Genomic DNA, 27,596 nt, shown 5'->3' on the forward strand with positions numbered 1-27,596 from the left:
CTGGGAGGGAGGAGAAGGAGACATCTTAGAGGAAGGGAGCTCACATAGTGAAGTATTGAGATGTCACTGTTATGGTTTCTATTGTTTGATTTTACTCTTACTCTGTTTTTAACTCCTGAATTCCCTTTTACTTGGCTTGTTTAAGCCATTACATAAATATATGCATATGCATATACATATACCTACACATACATAATTGTGTGTATGTGGACATGTGGACATAATCATTATATATTTGCTTGTGGAAGCCAAAGGTTGGTGTCAGGTGTCCTTCTTAGTTGCTTTCCACCTTATTGAGACAGGATGTCTCCCTGAACCTGGAGATTCAACTAGGGCCAGCAAGCCCAAAGAATTCTGCTGTCGCTCTGCCTTTCCAGCTCTGGGATTAAAGGCAAAATGCATGCTGCCACGCTTGGCTTTTATATGGGTAGGAAGCTGAACTTGACTTCATGCTTAAGGAACCAGCATTTTTCTGGCTAAGTCATCTCCACAACTCCCCACGAGAGTTATATTTTAATAACTAAGATATAAATACACATACACGCTCAATTTGATTTTGCATTTCTCAGTCCTGACTTTTTTCTTTCGTTTCTGCTTTTCATTTCATCCATTTCCTTAGTTAATTCTGCTTTTTATAGATAAGTTTATAATCCATTTAATGTTACATTAAACATAAATTATGAAACTAACAACAATATATTGAACAGCATCTGCCATTTTCATCTGCATTAAACTTTCAGGGAATTGCTTCACTGCTTAAATACTCTTGGCCACTGACCATCAAGGCCCTCTGTTTGGGTTGTGTTTCCCATTCCCATCAGCCCTGACCTCTGTATCCAGGACCCATGCTGACTGAAGCATACATTTGGAAAGCTTCATAGCTTATTTGGCTACATTTGTTCACATAATTTCATGGATCCTGGCTGTTACAAATGATAATTTTGCTCTTTGCTAGGTTTGAGGCATACCAAAGTCTGAATGTGGTGAGCTGAAATATATCATCACGCCCTTTCTTAAGGGAGCATTGAGAGACTATGGTTTCTGTCTTTCCCCAGTGAGGATAGGGGACCAAGACTGTAACTTGGCCTTGGCTGTTACAGGAACAAGAGAGTCTACTCAGGCTTTCTTGTTCAAAGCTAAAGGCTGACCACAGGCTGGGAGGAAGTCACTGGAAAGAGGCTCTATGGATCCCCTGAACTGCCACAATCACACTAACTAGAAAAAAGATTCTGAGCAAGATGGGGGGGGGAGCCTTCCTGTAGGCCAGGAAGGTTCACCATATCAAGGAACCTGGCAAGCCACTCACAGTGTCTGCACCTGCACAGGTCAAACAGGTAACGGCCATGGCCAGGTACACCTAAACCATCTCCACTGAAGCCCTGTGCCTAGAAAGGTGACAACGAAGTTATTTTTTATGATAATTACCATGATGACCACATGACCAAACCATAGACACTAAACCTCAGAAAAAAGTCATGCAGACTCTTCTAGAAACACAGACCAGCAGAGAAGTGGTCTTCTACAAAGAGTGAGGCTCAGAGGCAGTGCCTTTTGTCATAGGCCCCCTTAAATATGTAAAAACCCAGCACGCTTTTCAAAGAGGCTTCACTTTGGACCTAATGAAAAACATGTTTGCAATGTGTCCTAAAGATCCACAAACAAGAACAAAGTTGTTCATATAGTATGTGTCCTGCCAAAATTTTTAATTAAATATTGTATTTATTTTATGTATAAGTGCTTTGCCTGCATGTGTACATGTGTCCAATGTGTATGCCTGGTGCCCTGGATTCCCTGGAACTGGAGTCATAGTTGTCAATTACCATGTGGGTACTGGGAATTGAACCCAGGTCCTCTACAAGAGTAACAGGTGCTCTTGAGGATCTCTCCAGCTCTGACAAAATCTAAAAGCAGTGTTGTTAGGCAAGGGATTTAGAAATTGATGTTTGAGAATTCTAGAATACTCAGGTGCACTTGAACAGAATTGGCTGGGTTTCTTTGCACCACCAATAAGGGAGACTCTCAAGAGATGGTTAGGTTTCAAAAGTCAGCATCTGAGACATGACTCTGTAGAGGCCAGCCAGCTACCCATGTGTCTGTAGCACAGAAGGGGTCTAGCTGGGTCAGCCACCAAAGGCTGCAGGAAGAGGCACAGCTGGCTGGTGGGGCTAGATGTGGTCAGCTTGCTAGTCTTCTCTGGGTCCTCCTGCTGTGTGGGAAACTTATCCATGGAAAGCACATTCATCTGTCACTTTAAAGCAGTAGTTATGGACTGGCAAGATGGGTCAGTCAGTAAAGTGCTTGCCATGAAAACACAAGGACCTGTGTATGATCCTCAGAACCCACATAAGAAAGTTTTGTTTTGTTTTTCGTCTATTTGTTTTTGTTTTTTGTTTTTTTGTGGTGGCACATGTTTGTGATTCCTGCAGCAGGGAGGTGAATGCTGGTCCAGCCTAACAAAATCAGGAAGTTTGAGGTCAATGAGAGACCTTGTCCCAAAGGCATGTAGACAACATTCTTAAAGAACACCTGAGGTTGACCTCTGGCCTCTATACACATATACAAAGTACACATGTACCCCACATATAAATATATGCACACATATAAACACACACACACACAATCAGCAGCAGCAGCAGCAGCAGCAGCAATAGCTAGATGTATACAAAGTAACCTCCTTTAATTAAAGACCTGTGCAGTAACTGTGCCAACAATACTTCAAACTATGTCTCAGAGTGAATAAGAGACTCTGTAACGCAGGAAAGTTCATCTGAACATCTGTGGCAGGAGACTCCAGAACAAATTCCAATATGCCTGTCTCCTAAGGTACCAATGTCCTTGCTTATGGGCAAACTACACCTTTTTATTGTGGTATCCCTTCAGTGGCCGATAGCCCTCAATGTGTGTGCATATCGGGACCTAATAAATTCAACCAGGACCTCCATTCAATGGTTCCCAGTAAATAAGTTACTATGCCACTTTCCCAAACAATTTAATTAAGACAATTATTAAGTCATTAGCAGCAGAATGCAGCCTCTGAACAACAATGAGACGACATACTGAGAGGCCATGTTAGCATAGCGGGACCTTTAGAATCGCTCGTGAAGAAGTACCATGTCCATTCATGACTGGACCCTTGCACACATCCTCCTGTTCAACTTGCTCACAGTTAAAAAATGGCATCTACTCGGCGACAGCCATCCCCACTGTGCTGAAGAGCTGAAAATCTTTTCATCAGCTCTCGCCCGTTTTGAAGCACAGCTGCCGACGGTCCAGGAGTGGGGAAGCCGAATGGAGGTAATTGTGTCTATAATGAGACTCTGCCAGGAGCTTATACTCGGAGAAGACGAGTATTAAGGTGGATAAGTGAGAGCATATACACATGTCCCTGCAGGCTGGCACAAAGGAAAGGGCTGTCTAATCCACTCGCTTTGTGGGGCTCGGCAATCCGTTGTTTCCACATATTTCAGCCTATTAACACTTGTCTGCATGCCTCACTCCCACTCCCATGGTCTGTTCTGGGAGGTGACATGACAGACATTCTGCAGTAGTCCTCTGCCCTGAGCCCTGCCTGACCCCATCTCACATGGCTCATCTAAATGGCTGCCTGGCAAGCCCCTCTGTAACCCAGCCTCTAACGGCCTCCCAACCCACCTCCTCTACTTCCTTCCCTAGTATCTCCCTGGTCTGCAGGTGTGCGCTGCTAGCCTTTGTATAACCATCTCCCTTACTGAGTAGACTGCCCAGAGAGACACATGGTAAAATTTAAGCCATGGCTATCACGAACCACCTAGACCCCAACAGCCCACTTTCTAGAATGTTTGTCACTTCTAGTGTACTGCAGCACACCCTGCCTTCAGTGTCTGCCTTTCCTGCTGGGTTGAAGCCCTATGACACAGAAACCTTTGCGTCTCAACTTTTTCCAAGGACCCAAAACAGTGGTTCATGTTTATCACAGAGTTAAGAAGTAATCACCGAAATTAATGAATGAGTAAATGACTGAGTGAATGGATGAATCAAGACAGATAAGTATACCTCCAAGTTCAAAAACTTGGTTTTATCATATGTGATTATGTAGACCTGTAGAAGGAAGGTTTTAGGGATACACATGAAACTCCATCACTGCATATAGTACTCAGGATGGTACTCATGACTCCCCAATGGGGCATTCCTCCACAGGAATGCTTGGAGTGAATCCGACTGTTTGGTTTTCGAGATAGAGCTCAGCATGGCTCTGGAGCATGTGAGACTGGTCAGTATGCTCTCCTTGTCTAGTGTGAGTCAGAAGAGAGGGAACCCCATAGAGGAACAGGGTGATTGAATGTGCCATGAGTTGCAGCTGACTGAGCCCAAGAGCTAATTGGGTGAGTGCCCCCTGGGGACTTCACAGAATGGCAGGATCACTGAAAATGGTGGACATCTCCCTAAAATCTCTTGCAGCCCAGGTGGCTGGGTGGGACTGTACCACAGACCTTGTTGGGATATTAAATTTAAAAAAAAAATGCAGGCCAGGGTGATAGTTCTAGTTGGCATGATGTTGTGTTTACCTTCCTGTAACATCGAGGGTTTTCCATTAGGAAGAAAAACAAAAACAGAAACCACATCTCCTTTGCTTGAGTGTTGGTCAAAGGTCAGCAGGGTCTGGAAAAGTCAATGGGGCTGAGTGTCAAAGGGGTATAAAATGTCCACTCTGCAGCTGAGCTAACCCAGCACCTCCTCTTCTGGATGCACTAGTCAGCAGAAAGGTCTTCACCTATTGACTCTCACAGTTTGCACATGTCAGTACCCCTCCTGAGTACACACTTTTTGCTCATGATCCCTGCTTTCTTTGTTTACATATTCTGTTGATTTCCTACCAGACATTTGCTCAACAACTCCCACCCCCAGCCTCCACTACCACATCCTCCCAGAGAGCTCTCCTCACCAAGCATGCTGCAGGAAATTGTCTTATCTTCACCAGAAACACCTTCTTGTTTTAAACAAGCCAAGTAACTATCAAGGACAGCAACATCTGGTTCTGCTGGATTCTCCCGCTGCTTATAGCTCAGGCATCCTGGCCCATGACTGCCTTCCATGCCTTGCAGGGCATTCTTTCCCACCCACCTGGATCCACCAGGACAGGGAACAGCAGATGGCTCCCACAGGCCCTCCAGTTAGTATGATCACTTCACTAAGAAGCATGCCCAACTAGAGTGCAAGGAAGGATTCTTCTTCTGCTGTAAATGTCACCCAGAGGTGAGTCCATAGAAAGTGCTGGGTCAGGCTTTCCCTCAGACTACAGGGAAGACTGGTCCTCCAAGTCAGGGCAGTGTCTGGGCAGGAACCCCAATGCACACCCAGGGTCTGGCTCCCCACTGTCCATACACTGGGCACAGGATGATGGCAGTTCAACAAGGGAGGCTAGCATCCAAGAAGACTTTACCATGGTCATAGGAAGCCTGGAGGAAATTCTCTCCAACACAGGGGCTTTGGGAAGCTGCACTTGTACCTGAGAGTGGCTTCTCCATATCCCCTGTTTCTGTGAGCACCCTCTATGTGCCCTGACTCTGTGAAACAGGAAAACTTCCATTTGCAACCCTGATAAAGATCCTTCTAGAAATGCTTAGAGTCTTGTGCTAGAAATAGCCTTCATAGCTACACTAGAAAAGCAAATCCATCCTCCTGCCTTCTGGTCTCAGACATCACATAGGCAAGTATACACTCTAGCTCAGTACAATGATGTCTGACCCAAGGAGGTTCATCCTCCTGCCTCATACAGTCAGATATATGCTGTCACCCAGCACTGTGGTGTTTGCTCCAGACAGGATTAGCTTCCTGTCCTCACACAGATGGGCTCATGCTGACCCAGCACTTTGCTATCTGGGACCTTTCCCATCTAGTACAGAACAGGGTCTGTCCTTCTGGTCACTGTACTGTCTCCTGTGAAACATGGCTGCTCACCTGGGGGCCACCTCCCTTCTCTGCCTCCCTGTCTGCAATACTTGGACTGTGAGAAGCTTATGCACCCAAGGGTCAGGATCATGCACTCCTTTCCTCTGGTGCCAAGCAACATGCTACTTTTCCAGAGACCCAGGCTCACAGCACAGACCTCACAGAAGAGAGACAGGGTGAAGCTCAGAGAGCAAACCCTGAAAGGGTCTTTCCTTCTCACTCCAGCAGAAGGAAGGTTACAGTTGCCTTTCTGAAATGTAACTCCAAGCCTTCAGTGGGAGGCAGCCTTTATCAGATATTAAAAATAAACAACAGCCTATAAATTGTTTGCTGATGTGGGACCAAAGATATGCACATAGCAAAGAGCATCCTGCAGAAGATGTTTATAGTGATGCCCAGAGTAAAATGAGAATTAAATGTCAGCATGCATCTTATCTCCTAAAATAAAGGAATCCTCCCCCTTGCTATCCATTTGTTTGTTTACTGCCTTTAAAGAAAGCTCTTTGCAACCTTGACAAGTGGTCTAATATTGGAGACAAGTGTGGTGCTTACCCAACACCTTTCATGAACATCAAACACAGCCACAAATCTGTGGGTTTTGTCTGCCAGGCAGGATGGCCATTTACATCCCAGCATACCAGAGTTGACCCCAGAGATGATGGGTAGAGGACAGGAGAGTCTGGCAGCCATCTCTACAAAGGGGTTTCCATGGGCTTAATGCTGCAGACTGTAAACACTAGGCTGGGCAGGTATTGCTTCCAGGGAAGTAGAAACCTGGGATTGCTTCCAGGGAGATAGAAACCTTGTCACTGAATTCCTGCCCAGGCTCCCGCACACTCAGAATAGCACCATCTACCTGGTGTTTAGAGGCACAAGCACTAGCCTTGGGACAAAGCAAAACCCTCTCTCTAGGACCCTAAGCCCTAGAATGGGGGAGCTTCTTAAAGTGTTCCAGACAAAAAAAGAAAAGAGAATTCCCCCAGCAAACAGGTGCACACCAAATGGCGTCATCAACAGGAAATGCGAATGAGGTCAGTAGCCCTCTTCTCAGACTGCCATGAATAAACTGGTACCCAGAATGCAACAAGGCCCCACTCATCCAGGGAGCAGAGTCATTGGCCCTATATCATTAACCTTAGGGAGAATTGCACAGCCTTATTTCAGAACACATTCGAAGCCTGACGCTTTCCTTGCTATGCCCATTCTAAGCCTGGATGTTGTTGGAAGCAGCACTGGGAGCATCAGATGCCAGGGCCAAGCTCAGATCACATAGCTGAATCCCCGAGACTCCCCTAGGCAAGTGGGGACTGGCTTGTCCACAGAGGGCAGTCACAGATGGAATCAGTTCCTGGAGCTGGTTAATCTTATCATCTATCATTTTTTGCTCCCCAACCCTTGAGAGCAGGGAGTTGGGGCTTTTATACCAAGTGCCTAGTACAGCTTCTAGTGCAGATACACCCTCACCAAGTTTTCTTGAGGCCAGGAATAAGTGACTTACAGAGGGAGGGGAGGGGATACAGGAAGGACACATTGGTGGATGGGCAAATGAAGTGTCTTAAAGAACTAAGGCATTGATCTTTTCACAGCCTAGAGGATGGCATGATCTTGGGCACATAAGAGATGAGTAGGTATGTCCATATGACTTGGATGCAAACACTGTCACAGGGATTGTGGTTCCCAGTGAAATGACATCTACCTAGTCATATTATCAAAATATGCCTATTTGTTAACTTGTGGGATTAGTCTGCGAACAAAACCATAAAACTTGTTGGCATGTCTAAGGCAGAATGTAATTATTAGCACACTTGAAAATATGAAAGCAAAGCATAGCAGCAGAAATTAGACCTCAGAAAGATGGAAATAGTAATACTAGAAAATGCAGATTTATAATAGAAAATAGCAATTTGCAACAGAGCCTCAAGTTACAGGCAAGAGAATCACCACTCTACAGAAGATGCTCATCACTTTATGGATAGAGAATGTGAAGTTTAAGTGATTTTATTTTCATTACAATTTATTTAGAGGACACTTAGTCATTAAATATCTGAAACTAAGGATGATTGTGTGGGATGCTGTGCAGGGCTTCATTCTAGAGACTGGGTCATCAATGATGGTCCCTAAGATGAGTAGAACTCTCTGAGCCCATTCCTTCTGCATGCCCCTCTTCCTCTGACCCCAGGTGTGAGCAGCAGGCCTGCACTTGCCAGTGGGACAGTAGCCAGTGGAGACTTGAAAGTGGTATGTGGGTTGGGCTTGTCCTCTCTTGTTTTCCCTCTAACCACTCCAAACAGGGACAGGCGCCAGGAGACAAGGCAATGAACCCTGGACCCATGCCTGTTACCCACTAAAGGCATGCCTTGTGCTTTCTTCTGCTTTCATCCTTGTAACCTTTTCAACTGCTCTGCCAGAAAACCCAGGGTTAGGCCACTGGCCAGAGTGTTTTCAGATCTGGAACCAAGTGAAAATTGGTGAGGTTCCACATAGCTACACAAACGACCTCTACTAGACCCCAAAATCTCTCAGTATTAGGGACAGAGAGGACTGCTACTGAAGAAGACCCTTGTGCCACCAAATCTGTCCCACAGCCCTAGAGTCACAGCAGCTGCCACAGCAAAATCCCAGCACTTGCTCTGGGTTGACTTGAAAAACACACAGCTGAGCAATAGGTTATTTCCTCTGAACAGCTGTACTCCAGGGCCCTAACTCTGCTGCATGGGTTATAAGAAGAGCGGTCCAGGCTCATCTGAAGAATTTAAGCCATGCTTGCCAGAAATGCTGAGTCTTTGGTTGGTCCCACAGATAGATGGGTGACTGGAAAGGGGTGAGGAGGCATCTCCACCGTCATTGTGTCTGTCCCCTTTGCCTCCCTGACCTGTGAGTCAGTTTCTGTTTGGCTCTGATTGTGGACATGTTGGTCATTTAAAACATGGTTCCCTGAAGACTGTGGCAGGTTGACATGGCCCGTTGCCCACTGGAGGTGCCCTGTGTCTTTTCCGCTGAACTACCTGAAAGCCCGTCAGACTTAACCACAATTCCAAACAGAAACACTGTTTGAGTCATCTGCTCACCTCCCAGGCCAACTTGACCACCTGTTAAATAGCAAGCCACTAGATCAGGATATTCTCATGAAAGAAGAAAAACTATCTTTCACAACTGTACCCAGGACCAATGGAAAAATTACCAAACTTCAGCTCACCATGGCTAATCAACAAAAGCCTGCCATTCCACCTTGGTCACCATTATTCTCAACCCTATCATGCTATCTTAGCTAATATCTCAACCTCCATATGAGAAATGTGGCCTTGGAGATGAGAGGCACATGACCATTCAGGCTGGTCAGTGACACCGTCCTGGGTCCTTCAGCCTACAGGCAAAACATCACAGCTGAGAGAGAGGCATCACAGCATGCAGCCAGCAAGCAAAGTGCCCTGAGGAGCCCATTCCCAGTATGTGGGACCAGAAAGGTAAGCCACGGAGGTTGTTTTAAGCCACTGTGTTTTGGGGGTATTGATTGTGCAACTGTGGGGGCCTGGCTCAGAAACAAATACAGAAAAGAACTGCAGTTCAAGCTGAACATAAAACGTTACTAAAAAACTTTCCCTCAGGACTCAGTAGGAAATGAATACTAGAGAATCTGAGGAAACTTCTGGCAAACCTAAACGTGAGAAAGGAAATTTCAGAAGCAGAAGAGCTCCATGGGAGGTGGCCTCAAAACAGTCAGCCAAGCTACTGTTGGAGGACCCAGCGTGATGACTCTGAAGACTTGTGAAGGTGGCTTCCAGGACCTCTTGAGGATGTCAGCTGGCTTCTGTAGATTGCCTACAGTAAGATGTAAGTCGATAAACCAAGCAAAGGACGGCTCACTTTGCTGGTCAAATGTAGAGGGACTAAGCCTTGCTGAATTAGGGGGAAAAATTGGTTTTTGTTCCCCATCTTCTTGTCTTAGTACATTTCCCACTTTTGTAACAAAATGCCCAAGGCTGGGTACTTCATAGTACCCTAAGTACTAGAGCATTGTATAGGCTCAGGTAGAGGTCCCCGGCTACATCAATCACATCATGGTGAAAAGCAAGATGGTAAGAATGTGAGGAAGTGGAAGATCCTACTGAGAGAGGGACAGGAGATCAGAAAGAAAAGGGCCTGTCTTGTTTTGTGTTTCTTTCTCTCTCTTTTTTGTTTGTTTGTTTGTTTTTTGTTCCAACTGCCCTCCCATGAGAACTAACGAGAACAGCACCAGTGCCTTCCAAGGGCGGTCCCCCATCAACCTAGCTACTTTGCACTAGGTTCCAACTTCTAAGGGTTCCATCACCTCTCAGTCTGCCACTCTGAGGGCCACATCTCTCGCATGGCACCTTTGGGAGACAGGCTCAAATATACCCAAGCTACAGGATCCTCTATTGATGAGTGATTCTCAAAATGGAATGAGGTCTGAACCAAAGGCCAGGTACAAGACCTTGTAAAAATAAAAATTGAACCTGGAGTCTAGCAGGCCCTTCAGCTAAAGGCAGTGATGACTAAGAAGCCCTCAAGCACAGCCCCACAGAGGTCTAAGCCGATGACTGCTGTGATTCTAAGAGAGGCACATCTCAGACTCACATGTAGGTTTGCCTTTTGTTGAGTCTAATGTGAACCAAACCCAGAAGCTGGTGACTGGTATCAGCAGGAGAACACCCATGCCCCAGAGAACTTCATTTGACCCACGAAGCATGAGTCACGGAACTGGCTACTATGGATTATTCTGCTTTGGATGCCTTGGTACCTAGAAGGAGATCACTCCCTTATATGGCAATAGTCAATATGAACTTCATCTCTCACTGAGTGCCAAGGGCGAGTGTTCAAAGGTGACAAACTAATTCTCAAAGATCTCAACACTCTAGTTAGTATGTAAAGGATAAAGTAAAAGTACCAGCTAAGAGAGGAGGGCCTCAGGGACTCCTTGAGGCAGGAGACCCTCGGTCTTCAGCCCCATGAGTGTGGTTCATGTGATTAAGATAAATATGAAAAGCCAAGAAAGTTCCAGGGGAAGAACTGCGTGCATTCTGCCTTGTCAAAGGCTCAGGCCTCAGGGGCTTCAGGCATTTGAGAGGGAAGGAGAGAGGCAGGGAGGGAGAAAGAGAGAGAGAGAGACAAACACACAGAGAGACAGAAGTTTCCCTGCAATGTGGGAACCCAGGTGAGTGGTCATGTGTGATGGATGGGAGTGTGGGGCTCTGCTCCCTGTAGTACGGAAAGGTGGTTAGATTTCAGGTGCTCTGGGAAGAACAGCTACAGGAAGCTCAGGAAGCTTCCCCATTATTCTGCAGTCCCCACTGGCCACGGCCAGGCTGTGATCTCAGACGTGTCAGAGCACGATGAACACACTCTTACAGAGGTTAAGACCTAGGTAAGGTCAGATTAAGTGGCTGGCTGAAGAGGCTTCCAAATACTGTTGTCATTGAGGTTACAGCGTAGTAGGGAGGTGACAAAGTGCTTGTTTAAGCAAATGACCAAGGTGCTCCGGCCTACAGAGGAGCTTGGTGATAGCTTGGTGACCTTAACGTCTCTTCCTGCAAGGAATCCAGCTTGCTCTGCATCTGTTGCTCAGAGTGGCCCAATATCATCCCGCCCTCGACACTCTGGAGAGTAGGAATATGATAACAGGAAGAGTCGAGTGCAGAGAAGAACCCAGGTCGGGGACAGAACATAAGGAAGGAGATAACACTGTGGGGCTGTGACAGTGTTTCTAGGACAAGCTTGGGAAGCTCTCACTGCAGACACAAGCCACACCGTGGGATCATCAGTGTCAGTTACACCCAACAGGAACTAATCCTTCTGTCAAAGGACTCACGGTCTTCTTGGCGATGGATCTGAGCTGATGGAAGCCTGCCAGGCCTGAGCTCCCCTGGGAGGGGCTCATTGGTATGGCTGCCACCAGCCTGGGGTGCAGGAACCGTGACTCTGCCACAGGCTGGAAAATAGTCTGCAGAATGTAATTAAAGAGTCCAAGGAGAGGAGGCACCGGAGCGATATTAATTACAGTATTTAATCCATTAGGTGGGGTTGCCTGGCCTAACCTCTTTGGAATTCTGAGTTTGTCTATGATTAATTATTTTGGGGAATAACAGCCAACATTATAGCTTGTTAATAGGCTTAAAATAATAAATTAAAAAAATAAAACCCAAGAGGTTGAAAGCAGTTTCAGTTTCCTAAGTGCCCGGTTATCTCACGAGCTCCTTCCTTCCTCGGTGCCCTGATGCCCATTAGAGCATCTCACACCACCTGTCCATATTGCCATCCATGGCAGGCATGGAAAGCTCAGCAGAGCCGTCAGCACATGCTCCCCAGACAACCACCAGCCATACCACACGGACACCAATCCCCTGTAGAGACCTTCAGCCTGGTACCCAGGACTTCCCTTCCCAAGTGACTGGTGTGATGGATTCCAGTCAGCTGGTAGTTAAACAGTCCTGATACAGAGCTGAAAACAAGGAACGGAGAGCTGTGAGCATGGGGCGAAAGGGGAGGACCGTGGGGCATTTTCATCAGGTCGGGGGAAGCAAGGCTAGATGAGTTGTAGAGGGACAGATTTAACCCTACAAGAGGCCCGAGCAAGAAGTCCCTATTCGGTGTCTTACTATTGTGTTCGTTGGCACTTTTCTGGTGGCTAGTGATGCTGAGTATTTCTTCTGTTCCCACCTGACATTGAAACATCTCTTTAAAGAAATGTCTGTTCATACCCTTGGCTACTTTTCAGCTGGTTGCTTGTCTTGGACATGTTTGCAAGTTCACGTCAATCTTCCATAAACTTGGTGATTGTATGCTGATGGTTAATAGCAGCCACACCAGATCCACAGTACAGAGCTAACATTGTGGACACCACAGGCTCCTCCCTGTTTCAAGCAGGCTTCTATTAGAGTCTTGGCACGAGCTTCCAGGAACCTGTACCCTGCCCTGCCCCACAGCCACTCTGGAAAGCTTGATCATCTCCATTCTCCATTCCAGAGAGCCCCTTTCTGTTATCCCTTTTCCCCAGATGTCACCTGAGAAAAATGAGTACAATAAAAATTATAGCTTACTCAATAAAATGATAAAGACGTTTGAATGCAGTTTGGGATCCATTTGATGCAATGTGGACATTAACTATGCCAGTGGCAATGTCACACAGACATCTTGGCATGTGAGTCTGGAGTCAGAGGAGTGGTCAGGCCAAGCAGAATTTGTGGGGCAGTGACTGAAGCTGTGAGACGGGGTAGTTTTGACAGTTGAGTTGTGGTAGTTGTGTGGACTGGGAAAGGGGACACCAGGACTGAGTCTGCTCAGCTCATATAGAGAGAAGAGAGGGAGCAGCCCAGGGCACGGAATACAACATACAGCAAAGTGGGGTTGACCTGACCAGGCATGGTGTGGGGAAGGGGATGATGGCATGGACTTTCTGATGCTGTTTGTAGTGATAGATACCTGACCCTGGCTTTAGAATCAATTACTCATTGAATGCTGTAAATGGGTGAGTTGTAAGGTGTGTGACTTATACCTTAATTACCTGTCTACAGTCAGGTTCACATATGCAGCTATGTTGTAGAGAGTAGACACACACACACACACACACACACACACACACACACACACACACACACACACGATGAAGAAAGTGATGAACGCTGTCAGATGCTGACAAAGGGTCCATATTAGCAACACAGGAAATGTGCCCTTCAGAAACAGGAAAACACAAGATGTGGGTGACCTTGACAGGAGCAGCTTCAAGGTTGTAGGAAGTTCAAAATTTGCCAGAACTGAGTTCAAAAGAAATTAGGAGAGAGTCTTTGATTGGCAAGTATGCACATCTTACTTAGAGGAATCTTGTTTAAGGAAGGGAGAGGAAGTTGGCACTCACAAGAAGAATCAGGGACAGAGAAGCCACTCTGCTCCATATGAGCAGAGACCAGATTGCCCAGGAATCAATGCCTTCTTCCTGCTCAGAGTGACACCTTGGCAATCACTGTTGACTCCACACTGCTCTCACACCCAAACATTCCGCTAACAAGCCTGCTGCCTGTACCTTTAAATGAGGTTGGTCCAAATCCAACTTCTCCACAGCACCTTCCACCATCTGCTTGGTCCCAGCCTTTGGCATCTCTCTCCCATCTGCATAGTCACTATGGTACCTCCCTGCTCAAGTGACTGCCCAAGAACTAATAAATTCACACCCAAATGGCTTCATATGACCTGGCAATGTATCGCAAAGTTCTCACAGAACCAATACAAGCTAATACTCTCTTCCTAGGACCACCCTGCCCACCTTTGATGTCTGTCTGGGAAGGAGTTTTGACCTAGATGCATTGCAGAGGCACAGAAGCTGCCCTTATCATACACACAGGAGAGAAAAGAGTGAATCCCCCTGGATCGCAGAGTGAGGCCATTTCAACAGACATTAAGACTTGCCCAAATTCCCAGCAGGACTGAGCCTACTACCCTGTAGAGGCTTTGTTTGTTCTGAGGTCCTAATCACACCCCAGACCAGCTCTTGAGGGAACTATTCTGAGGGAGGATCAGGGCTAGTGGCCTAGTCCACTGATAGCTACTGTGTCCTAGGAAGAGGTGGTCTCCCTGCACTCACTTCAGATTGTCCAGACTTCTGCAGCAAGGGCTCCTAAGTGGTAAGTGGCTGACTGACTTACTGAGCAGACAGGAAAGGAAATTACTTATCAAAGAAGAGTCAGATTTTTCTCTGTATTTTTCTGCAGAAAAGCCCATTATCTTAAACAGATGTGAATCCACTGTTCTGCCCCATTAGCAAACACAACTCAACTGGAGGAAGGAACAGAGGAAGGCAGGGGATCTGGAAAGGCATAGAAGCTTTCACCAGCATATGATCTTTCCAGACCCCAAAGGACAGCTTCCCCTCATGTCCTCGGTGTTGCATACAGCCTCCTAAGGATGACCACCCCTTCCATCGACACAAGCACACCAGGTCCTGGCAGTGGAATTGTATTCTTTCTTTTGGTGATTGTCACAATCTCCGTTCTTGCTGAGAAAGCCTCAGACATTTTCCTCATTGCTGTACAGTCGGCCATATGGTGCAGGGCCCCGGTTGAAGCAGAAAATGGTTCCATCCTGCTGCCTCCCCTGGCTCAACTTGGCTCAGAGCTGCACCTGCATGACTGCGTGCACACACTGGCTCTGCACATGGGCAGCTTGTGGACCCAGAGCCTCAAATCCCGGCCCCTCTTTCTCAAACCATCACAGGAAGCAAAAGCACTCACAGTGGCAAGTAAGAACCTGGGGACAGAAAGCCATGCATGGTGCTTTCTCAGAGCATAAGTCAAACAGAAGCCTCCTGCACAAGATGGCTCTGCTTATACAGACATTCCACACCCACCATGCATCCGGAGACAGGGAACACACTCCAGGGTCACATGGTTATGTCTCTAGGAAAGCAACAGGACTGTGGTGGCTTAAATGAGATGTTCCCCACAGTCTCAGACATTTGAATACTTGGTCCCCACTGGGTGGCTATTTAGGGAGGATTAGGAAGTGTGGCCTTGTTCTCTGAGGATAGGTTTAGAGGTTTCAAAAAAAAAGACAAAAACAAAAAACCCAACTCACACCATTTAGAGTTAATTCTCTCTGTCTCCTATTTTCTGGTGGAGATGCAGCTTTAACTACTGTTCCTGTCACCTGCTGTCATGCCACCATGCCATGATGGTGATGAACACTTGCCCTTCCAAAACCATAAGCCCAAACAAACCTTTCTTTCTATAACTTGCCACGCTGTGGTGGTTTGAATAAGAATGGTTCCCATAGGCTCATAGGCGTCAATGCTTCATCATTAGGAAGTGGTACTACTTGACAGGGATTCGAAGGCTTGACCTTGTTGGAGTAGGTGTGGTTTGTTGGAGGAAGAGTGTCACTGGGGGTGGGCTTTGGGGTTTCAAATGTTCAAGCCAGGCCCAGTGGCTCTCTCTCTCTCTTCCTGCTGCCTGCTGATCCAGATATAGAACTCTCAGCTACCTCTCCAGCATCATGTCTGCCTGTGCGCTGCCACACTTCCTGCCATAATGATAATGGACTAAACCACTGAAACTGCAAGCCACCCCAACTAAATGTTTGCCTTTAAAAAAGTTGCCATGGCCATGGTGCCTCTTCACAGCAATAGATCACTGACTAAGACACGTGGCCATGGTGTTTTATCACAGCAACAGAAATATAAGGACATTGGCCATGTGATTGATAATGGAGCTGATGAGGGATGGGCAAAGCTGAGACATCCCACCAGAGCCCACCCGCTCCTGTGTGCCACCTGATCCTATAGACATCCAGGAGGACGACGGTGGAGACTGACAGTGTGGGCTTATTGTTGAAGTCTATAGACCATCATTTTAAAGGGACTATCTTAGTTTGTTTTCCCGTGGTTGTGATAAAATACCCTGACAAAGCAACTCAAGGGAGAAAGGGTTTATTTCTACTCACAGGTTAAGACACAATCCATCTTGAGAGGGAAGTCAAGGCATTGGGGTTTGAAGCAGCTGGTCACATTAAAACCGCAATCAGGAAGCAGAGGACCTAAATACCACCTGTCTCAATTAACCTAATCAACATAATCCCTCACAGACAGACAGTGTGGCCAGAGGCTTAATAATTCCTCAAGGTGTGGTGAGGGGCTTGTCTCTAGGAGAGCCCAGATCCTGTGAAGCTGACAAGAAGCCATTACAAAGATGAAATGCAAAGGCAGTGTCTGAGCAGAACACACCCTACCCCTGACTCACGTGCGGCCTGTGCTGGAGGGGACACCTGAACTCACCTAAGCTGAATGGAGTTGAGGCCATTTTAATTTTTTGATCTGTGCTTCTTCACTCTTCCCACTGTGTCCAAATGAGGACTTACCACATCAACACCCCGGGAAACAGTGACAGAAAGAAAAGGAATCAGCAGCCAGAAAGATGCTGATGGTGTGCCAACTGCTGACCTGGAGGCCGTCCTCACCAGCAACCTGTCATAGCTGTGACAGGGCAGGTGACCTAAGCTGTCCCCAAAGTTAGTCTGACACTCTACATGTATTCCTGGCTGTTCCTTGAATCAGAGCCAGGTTTGGGCTTGAGCTGGAGAGAGGCAGAGAGAAAGGTCAAAACTCAAAACTACGGGCAGGTGAGAGGCTAATCCAGATCCCTGTCACCACCCCTAATGACAGCAGCATGGAGGGCAGGGAGACCTGTGAGCCCTAGGACCTTATTCTCTGAGCTCAGGGCCACAGGTGTCAAGGTGGCACTCTGTCCTTACTGAGCCACCCCAAGTTCTTAGAACTAAACAAATGAAATGTGGAGCTCTGCTAGCTGAGCAGCCTGAGTCCCGACCTGGTCACTTTGTTTGAAGGAAGCTGCAAACTTTTGAATACATTCCATTTCCCACTCTTTCTGATCAGTTTCCACTTATGTTTCAAGTTACTCCAGAGAAATCCAGCTCCTATATACCTTATAACACATCACATAGTTTAAATACATACAATAAAACATAAGGCAGAACCTTTGATTTTTGTGAGTCTGTGCTAAGCATCAGAGATTATGCAAGTGACAGCTCATGCTGGTGAGGATGCGGAGCAAGGGGAACACTCTTTCATTGCTGGTGGGAGTGCAAACTTGTACAGCCACTATGGAAATCAAATAGTGGTTCCTCAGAAACTTGGGAATTGATCCACCTCAAGACCCAGCTATACCACTCTTGAGTATATACCAAAAAGATGCTCCATCCTACCACAAGGACACTTGTTCAAACATGTTCATTGCAGCTTTATTCATAATAACCAGAAACTGGAAGCAATCTAGATGTCCCACAACCAAATAAGGGATAAAAAAAAATGTGTTACATTTGCATAATGGAGTATTACTTAGCTATTAAAAACAATGACATCATGAAATTTGCAGGCAAGTAGATGGAACTAGAAAAGATCATCCTGAGCGAGGTAACACAGACCCAGAAAGACAAACATGGTATGTGCTCACTTGTAAGTAGACATTAGCTGTTAAGTGAAGAATAATCATGTTACAATCCACAGACCAGGGAGCTAAATTACAAGGAGGGCTCAAGGGGGGATGCATGGATCTCCCTGGGAAGGTGAAATAAAGTAGTGCAGCTGCTCAGACCCAAGTAAACACACAGAGTCTTATATTAGTTATAAACTGTATGGCCATGGCAGGCTTCTTGCTATCTAGGTCTTATACCTTAAATTAACCCATTTCTATAAATCCATGCCTTGCCACATGGCTCATAGCTTACCGGTACTTTACATCTTACTTCTCATGGTGGTGGCGGCTGGCAGCATCTCCTGACTCAGCCTTCCACTTCCCAGAATCCTCCTCTCTGTTTATCCCGCCTATAGTATACTTCCTGCCTGGCTACTGGCCAATCAGTACTTTATTTATTAACCAATCAGAACACACACATTCACAGCATATAGAGCGATATCCACAGGAACTGAATAGGTTTGTGAATGTACTGGGGGGAGGTGGGGGTGGGAGCAGGAGGGATCGGGCAGGGGTGGGAGTGACAGAGGGAGAGAGTATTGGCAGAGACAACTAGAAGTGGGGGGCATTTGGGGGAGATGTAGAAACCTGGTGCGATGGAAACTCCTTGGAATCTACAAGAGTGACTCTAGCAAAGTCTCCTAGCAGTGTGGGGAACAGAGCCCAAGCTGGCCATTTTCTATAACCAGGCAAAGCTCCTAGCAGTGGGACTGGGACAATAATAACCCAGCCACAAACCTTCAACCTACAATCCGTCCTGCCTACAAGATGTGCTGGGGTAATGGTACAGAACTTCTGGTAGTGGCCAACCAATGACTGGTCCAACTTGAGGCCAACACCATGAGAGGGAGCCCGTGTCTGACACTGCCTGGATACCCAGGAACCAGAGACAGGACAGCTCAGAGACCCAGGATAAAACCAAATACAACTGGGAAAAGAAAGTCAATGAAATGATTGCTAATGATATTCTGCTATACTCATAGATCAGTGCCTAGCCCAAGTGTCATCAGAGAGGCTCAACCAGCAATGAATAGAAGAGGATACAGAGACCCACAGCCAAACACTAGGCAGAGTCAGGGGAACCCCTCAGAAAAGGGGGAGGAAGGATTGTAGGAGCTAGAGGGGTAGAGGATACCAGGAGAACATACCCCACACAATCAGCTAAGTAAGGCTCCTAGGGGCTCCCAGAGACTGAAATGACAGTCATGGACCCTGTATGGGTCTGAGCTATACCCTCTGCAAATACCTTACAGCTGTGTGGCTTGGTGCTCTTGTGGGACTCCAACAGTGGGGGTGGAGGTGTCTCTGACTCTTTTGCCTTCACTTGGGACCCTTGTCCTCCTACTGGGTTGCCTTGTCAAGCCTTGATATGAGGGTTTGTGTCTAGCCTTACTGTAACTTGTTAGGCCATGTTTGGTGGATATCCCTGGGAGGCCTGCTTTTTTAAGGGAAATAGAGGGAGAGTAGATCTTGAGGAGAGAGGTAAGGAGGAATTGGGAAGAGTGGAAGGTGGGGAAACTGTGGTCAGAATATAATGAATAAGAAAAGAATAAAAGAAAAAAAAAGAAGCAGGAAGTACAGGCCTTCATCAGCATCCTGGAACAGGTGATGGGAGGAGCCCAATGGAGATGGGCACCTGTTAGACAGAAGACTGAGGTGTCCTGAACAGCCCTGGGTGAAGAAGGTAGGGTTGAATCCTGATGTGAAGTAAGGCCTGCCTTTTGGAGAACATCTACCCAGCACAGCTAGACATTCAAAGTAGGAGGATCCCAGGAATAACCTCCTAACTGACCTGCAAAAAGTGCCACAGGAAGAAGACATTTCTGGAAACTGACTCAGCAAAGTACATAAAACTTGACATCTGAGTTGGTAGTAAACACCATGTCATTATTAAGAATTTTCAACAAATTCAAAACTTCAAGTAAATTGACAAAAGGCTTCCGACTTTAAGAAGCAAATCCTTGGTACCAAAATTCTTCCAAACAAAATAAGTAACATTCTTGGATGCCTGGACACACTGAATACAGGCAGTCTGGCACATTGTGGCCCCATGATAAGACACTTCCAGCAGAGGCAAGGGCATAGAAACATCCATGGTTGCCTCTGAGCAGGAACAAACTGGGTATGGACAAGTTTTCCTTTCAGGTGAGGAAACGGTGCTGGGACAAGGTGGATGGATGGTCACACAGTACTGCAGATATATTAAATGCCAGAACTGCACACAACAAAATGAAAAGTAGTTCATCTGATATTTCAAATTTTATTTAAACTCAAATCCCGAGTACATCAGTCTCCCTTAGAGACTGAAGTAGAAATATTTGGAATGCATAAAGGAAGACTATCTGTGTGGCCACAAAAGAAAGTCCTTTTTACAGAATCCACCAAAGGTCTCATCAGGGTGACTACCACCTTTCCCTGCAGGTGGCCCCATCAACAGGTTCCAGGAAGCTTTGACACTTCATAGCATGCATTAGCTTCCTCCAAGGCCAGTGTTCCTTCATTAGGTCAGCCTGACCATCAGGCTGGCACAGTGGTTCTTGACATTGGGTGTCAATTACAGTTGGTGTGGGACATTGGATACCATAGAAAGGCTCCAGAGATCCTTGAAAGGCAGCTGAGTGTTGGCTACCCTACCTTCCATGGGCACAGGTCTTAGGGATGAGTCTTTACTGGGCTGCTTGGGCCCTTGAATCTTTCAGTTGAACATTTTGGATTCTAGAAATTCAGAACCCATAAGAAGAAGAGAGGGGGCATGCCTTGCTTAGAAGGCCCTCACTGAGCAGTCTTGCTCTTCTCTTGACCTGATCAGAGCTGTCACTGAACCCATCTGTTTGTGAGAGCTTGGCCCCTATCATGCCCAGGACGACCACATCTCAAAGCCGGTGCCCCTGCCTCTAACATCTCTCATTACAGGAGCATTCCAAGTGGGAATAGACATCTGCAGAGGAGGGTATCCCTCATCACTATCCTACAGGAAGTAGAGAGCAATGCTGGCCCTCACCCAGGCTCCCTCTGCTGCAGACCCAGTGTCTACACCAGCTGCTAGGCAGTGATAGGCCTCAACTATGTCAGTTCAGTAGAGAGCTACTGACAGCTCTTCAAAGCTTGGCTCTACCTAGTGGAAAGTGACATGGGTAAAGCTGACATTCCAAGAGAGGGAGAAAAAAAACAGCAAAATATAAACACCAAAGATCATTCCAGGCCATAATAAATGCCCCCAAAGTCAGCACACAACAATGCAAAGGCATTTATCCCAGAGCGTACTGCAGAATGGGGACCTCAGGCCACCTGCCTGACCACCACTGTCGCAGCCATAGGTGTCACTGGGAGCCTGACAGAAGAGCCTTCACATGGAGAATGGCCAGTGCAAGGGCCCTGAGGCAGACAGCGGTTTGCTGTGCTTGAGGGCCCAGGTAATGAGGAACAGTATAAGAGAGGGCAACATCCCAAGCTGGCCACAGGGAGAGTACTCTAAGATTGGGAGTAGGGGTCCAGCCTGAGCTATTGAGCCAAAGGCTGGGCATATAGGATCATTACTGCTCTGAGGCACCCTGTGATCAGTTTACTTAGTGGAAGACTAGGGGAGATATAGGGCACCGCCTTCTGTATAACACACACAACATATTGAGATCTGTTATGGAAAGCACAGGAACCCATGGAGATGCAGGACGTCATGCTGGAGGAGTCACTGTCTGGAATGAGGCTGTGGGAACACTGAAGGTGGATGGGCCATCTCTAGAGAGCTGGGAAGGCCCTTGGGAAGGGTACCAGCAGAGCTGGGTGAGAGGCAGAGAAGGAAAGCACTTCTGGGAAAGCAAGGTGGGAGTGTTCTGTATTTCCAGAAGTGCCCCCCACTACGTCCCCAAGTCCCAAACATGGAACATCTCCACAACCTTTGTCAGCAGGTGGTCTGAAAGCATGGGCCTGAGAGGCACACTGAGGACTGCATACAAAAACAGTCACAGAAGAATCTATAAACATGGCTTGTTTCTGTTAAATGCAGCAGAGCCCCACAAGGCATCGCGCGCCTTCCCAGGGATGACAGGTTTGCAAGCAGGGAAGGCATTTCACAAGCTGCAAAAGGAAAGACTGCAAGAGTTCCTTACCTCTGCAGTGGGAGGGGACAGGTGGATAGAGATCCATGGCTGTGTCCTGCCAGCCCCCTTTAAGGAAGGCAGGTGTCTCTAGCACTACGCTCCTTTAGGGTGAGGATATATTTCCAGTTTCCAGATAGAGTGGGCAGGAGATCACGGTGGAGACAGCAAATGTAGACCCCAAAGTGTGTGCATTCCTGGGGAAGGTAGTAGGAATGGGAGGTGCTGGGGGATAATGGTCCAAGGCAGGCAATGTGGCAGGAAGGACTCAATGCTTGAGTAGCCCTCACTTTGAGATCCCAGCAACAGGATTCCCCACAGAGGCAGGTTTGCCCCTCACCCACTGCTTAGTATAGGAATGCATGCTCAGGGCATTCTTACAGAGCTCCCTATCAGAGATAATAAATACATAGAGCCTTCTGCTTGCTTGTTTATATTCAATCATGATCCCCTCTAGGCAGGGCGACCTCCAGGTGTTTGGGGATATCAGTAACTACATTGCTACAAGGTTTCTGAATTTTTATCTCTGGAAATATCTAAAACTGTAATGTGTATTATGGCATTTTTTTATTATAGTAGAGGAAGGAATAATTTGTGTACTTAAAAAAAATAAAATAAAAGAGGGGACAACTCTACCCCCAAGCGGTTGGTTCTCTGTTGTCAGAGGTAGCCTAGCAGCTGTGGACTTCCATAATGAGAGAGCTGCCGGCATTTGAAAGGCCATGGGCAACACTGATGCCCCGAGATGCCTTGGACTTGGTATGTGGCTTGGCTGGCAAGTCACTGGGAGACAAAGAATATCGTCACTGCCCAGCTGTTCTGTGGCAAGACAGCATGCTAAATTTAAACCAATAAATAGTTGTAGGAGCGAGAGAACAGGTGGCAAACGGCCTCTGAGGCAGATGGTGCTTTTTAATATTTGTATCTGATCGTAATTGGCAATACTAGAGACAGTGTCTCCCTGCTCCCATTTCACCTTTCTCACATGAGAGCCTTGGAAAGGGTGGGCCACCCTTTAAAAATAAACTCTATCATTCTTAGGAGAAAAGCCATTTCGGATTCTTCATCTGATGGGAAGGGCATCAGGTACCTGGCTCACTTGTCCCAGCAAAGGTCTGAGCAGAACTGTGGTCCAGTGACTGCAGGCCAGGGCTAGCCCATTCTGGAAGCACCAGGGAGGCAAGCCTTCTTCAGTCCACATCTTCTACCTCTCCTTCTGTCCTACCCTCCTAACACTGAGCCATAGGTGTGATGCCCAAGACCTCTTCCCCTGAATAGGTTTCTTCTATAATCTGAAACCCCGAGGGATAGTGAGAAGTGAGTTAAAACCTGTTTGCAGATGGGAGGAGGGTCCCTGCTCTGTTCTCCTTTCTTAGGTGGCTCCTCCAGCCACCAGCCTTACATGCCTGCACTGTCAGCAGCACAGACACGTCTCCAAATGAGCCGGCTGACCTCCGCCCCAAGTGGGATCAGGGACAGGTAGGTAATCAACAGCACTAGATGCCACAAATGGACAAAGCAGCTCTTCCCAGCCCAATAAGGACCCAGCACAGTGCTGGATCAGGGATGCTGCTGAGTCCACAGATCCACATCCTATTCTTCATATGGAAGGGTACAGGAAAGAAAGACACAGCTTTCTGATGGCAGACACACAGACCAGAAAAGGAACAAGTTCCACAGGTAGCTGGAATGTGGAGAGCAACCGCAGGCTTTGGCTGTGCACATTACACACTGAAGGAGACGACCCCATTAGAACTGAGCTTGGAGCTGGTCCCTGGCTCTTTGAGTATGGGTTGAGAACTCCACACACACCAGAGCTGCAGACTTAGTGTAAATCCTTTGGCTCAGTGCTCTCCATGGAGATACATTCCTCTGGTGCTTCAGGTAACAGAACACACACACACACACACACACACACACACACACACACACACACACACACACACACAAAACCACTGTCTTCCCTACCCAGTCAAGCTTATCCATGCTGCCCCAGTACAAGGTCTCACAGTGTATTAAGTAGTATTCTAATTTAAACTGGAGGTTTAATATGGAGACAGGACTTGGGGCAGATGAGGATTGCAGAACCCAGCCTCTACCCACATGCTGACATAACCAAAAATTCATCTCCAGTGGTTGTGTGATATCCCTAAGAGGCAAAATTGTCCTCAGTTGAGCCTCATTAACCCAAACTGTATGAAGCCTCTGAGGCATCTGGCTTTTTACATCAAGCAACAGTCAGGCTCATCATCTGAAATGGGAATTGCCCTCCATTACGAACCGTTTGCTCACTGTAGATATACCAATGACCACAGGCTTCAGATAAGCTCACATAAGGGATGTGCTGCATCGGACCTGCCTTCTCTGTCCATCTAAGCCTGACTCCTCCAACTCACCCCGCACCAAGCCCCTTAAGGTCTCTGCCTTCCTCCCGATCCTAGCCTGGCTCCTCATTTGCAGTGGTGTCAGGAATTTCCAGGCAAACTGGTCCTCCGAAGAGTCTGTTCCTTCACTCCTTCCATGCACTCCTGAAAGTGGCTTAGAGACAGGCCTACAGCTTGATGGGTATCATAGATAGGGTTTCTGTTGCTATGATAAAAGCATCATGGCCAAAGGTAACCTGGAGAGGAAAAGGTTTATTCTAGCTGTCAACTCCCAGGTTACAGCCCATCATTGAAGGAGTAAGGGCAGGAACTGAAGCAGAGACCATGGAAGGGCGCTGCAGACTGGCTTGCTCAGCCAGCTTTTTTATGGCACCCAGGAGCAGCAGCCTACATGTGGCACTGCCCACAATGAACGAAACCTCCCACACTCATCATCAATCAAGACGATGCATGGCAGGGCTGCCCACAGGCCGATCTGGTGGGGACATGTTCCCAATTGAGGTTCCCTCTTCCAAAATGACCTGAGTATCTGTCAAGTTGACATAAAACTAACCAGAACAATGGCAAGCTGTGCACCCTTCCGGCTCCTTTTAGATGCTCAAGGGACACTGGACATGGCTTTTCACCAGAACTATGCCCAACACCCCTCAATGACCTTCTGTGCCCAGCTAGTAGAGAAGAGACCCAGTCCAATGCAACCAGGTGGCCACACCTCCCAAAGAAGCCCTGTCTTGGACACTCTTGGATTTCATTAGACCTGGCAAGGGAAGCCAGCCAGCAGTACAATGTCTAGTTCTAAGATAAATTTTCATAAGCGTCAGTGGATTGAGGGGTTTTAGTCCACAGCTTCACACAGCAGGAATGTGGGCTTCAAACACAGATTGCCCAAGGGCTTGTTCCCATCATATCTAAACGATAGCTCACTAGCACACTGAAATGGAATGCAGATATCATTCTGGGTAACACAGTGTGCTACTGGCTGGCTAATCCATTAGGCTGGTAGAAGAGCACAGAGGTCAGAGGTCCAGTTGAAAAGAACCACGTTCACTTCACCAGAAAGAAAATCAGTAACTGAGGGCACACTAAAAATTGGAACATGGGCTATTTACCTTTGCCTTGTATGTGTGTGTGTGTGCATGTATGTGCATTGTATATGCCAATACATGCATGTGTGTATGTACGTGCATGTGTCTCATCTAGTGATATATTTCCTGTTGCTGAGAATGTAGTAATTAATGACATGGCTAAACATCCTTTATCCAAAGTGCTTGGGATACAAACTCTATTGGTTTTGGAATATGTAAAGATTTTGAAATATTTACATATACATAAAGACATCAAGTTTAAATATGAATTTATTCATTTTCTATAATATATACATAGGCTTGAGCTTATTTTATATGTTTTTTAACAATTTCATGCATAAGCCAAGTTTTCCAAAGCAGAATTTTCCCACCTAATCAGTTCTGAGAGTTTCCGGTTTTGGATTTGTTGATGCGGGATGCTCAGCACGTAGCAATCTGTCTCCTGCAGACTTTCTGTGCAAGCGCTACCACAGTACATGACCAGCTCACTAAAGCAACCAAAACTCAGGCATGGAAGATTCCAAGTTGACATTGCTATCACGTTTGAAGAAACCAGCACTGCACAGGGACATGGGGCACACTGATGCCAGTCAACAAATACATCACAGAGAGCAGTAAGCACATCATGTGGACAGCAGCAGGTAGTGGGGCCAGTCTGGGAGCCATTCCACAAATCATGAGCACACACCTCCGAAGTTCTGTGCCTCGGGATACTGAGAGGCCTCAAGCTCATCCTCTCCAATTCTTCAAAAAGGCCCAGCACCCTGAGTACCAATGATTCAGGGGACAATATACCTCTTGTCCCCTCCCCTGCCTTGTGGGCAGGATTTTCCACATGTCCAGAGGAGCTATCTCCAATTCCACACAGGACTATGGAGAGCCATGCACAGCTCAGCAATGGGACCTGGTATATCACTAGCTAGAGCAGTTAATGCTTCTTGGGTGAGCCACCCTTACTCTCTGACACGTGGCACACAGGAAATGACCAAGGTCTTGGGGTCCTTTAGTACCTACATGAGAAGTAAAGGGGTCTTGGCTCTTCACATGCACATACCAAAGAGCCACATGGGCACAGCCAAGCCTTGCTTCATGGAATCCATGTGCATTTGTGTAGTCTGACATCAGACAAACCCCGTACAACCTTAACTGGATACCCCTCCTGGATCTGACCTCCAACAATCCATAGCATGTGTCTAGAGATGGAGAACAGTGACCAAGACACTAAGCTCCTGGGCCCAGCTGGCCCTGCTTCCCCAGATGGATTCTGGGAACAATTTATGACCCTTCCAGATGGTGTGCTGTTCTTACCTGAGAAGGTGGCAGTCCGGAGGGGGATTCTGATGGGGGTCAACGTTAGGAAATGGTAGGGCTGCACGATGGAGGGGGACAGGCCCCGGAGTTCTTCGGCATTCACGGAGACCATGGCAGCAGCTGCAGCGGCAGTGGCAGCAGTGATGGTGATGGTGGGCCCACTGCTGATTGGCTTAAGGCTGTTATGGCAACCACCTGTGGGAGAGAGACCAGGGTCAGTTCTCGTGACATGCATCCATTTCAGAAAACGGTACCCTCAAAATGTAAGAGTCTCACTGCTCCCTTCAATGATATCCTGGACCAGTCAGCATTGTCCCCAGAAGGAATCTTGTCACTCAGCACACATACTTCACTATGTGATGCTTGGAGTGCCACACTTCCGAAGTCACCAAGAAGGACCCAGGACACGTGAACTATAAAGGGAAATAGTGTCACTGTGGTACACACATGTGTAAGTCATTTGAAGTGACCATTGAGGACTGTGCATGGTGGAGGGAGGACACTGAGAAAATCAAGGCAGGGAGGCTCTGCAGAAAGGGGTGGGGTAGACCAGGGCGGGAAGGTTCCCAAAGCACTGGGGCTCAGGATGCTGCCCACCTGTGGAGAAATCAGCACCCACTTAGGTTCTCCCAGATGCCCCAAACACAGGATCAAGGAAAGATACCAAGGCTATAGAGTAAGTAATTCAGGCTGAAAACTCACTTTGAAGCATCTACCTTAGGGCCATACAATCAGTTGTCTTTGATAAGGTGCTAAGCAATGACCAGTCAAGAAGGCCTGCTTTCAAGAGAACTTTCCAAA

At 47.1% G+C, this 27,596-nt stretch overlaps 1 protein-coding gene across 1 annotated transcript in view; it reads right to left on the bottom strand.

The window, feature by feature from the left end:
* Tcerg1l (transcription elongation regulator 1 like) overlaps positions 1 to 27,596 on the bottom strand; it is a 189,641-nt gene that overhangs the window by 125,320 nt on the left and 36,725 nt on the right. The window contains exon 4 of the mRNA XM_006987612.3: positions 26,793 to 26,990. Within this exon, the coding sequence (XP_006987674.2) occupies positions 26,793 to 26,990 (198 nt within the window). The remainder of the gene's footprint in view (positions 1 to 26,792; positions 26,991 to 27,596) is intronic.

Source organism: Peromyscus maniculatus, chromosome 1, assembly GCF_049852395.1.
Source record: "Peromyscus maniculatus bairdii isolate BWxNUB_F1_BW_parent chromosome 1, HU_Pman_BW_mat_3.1, whole genome shotgun sequence".
Taxonomy (NCBI): domain Eukaryota; kingdom Metazoa; phylum Chordata; class Mammalia; order Rodentia; family Cricetidae; genus Peromyscus; species Peromyscus maniculatus.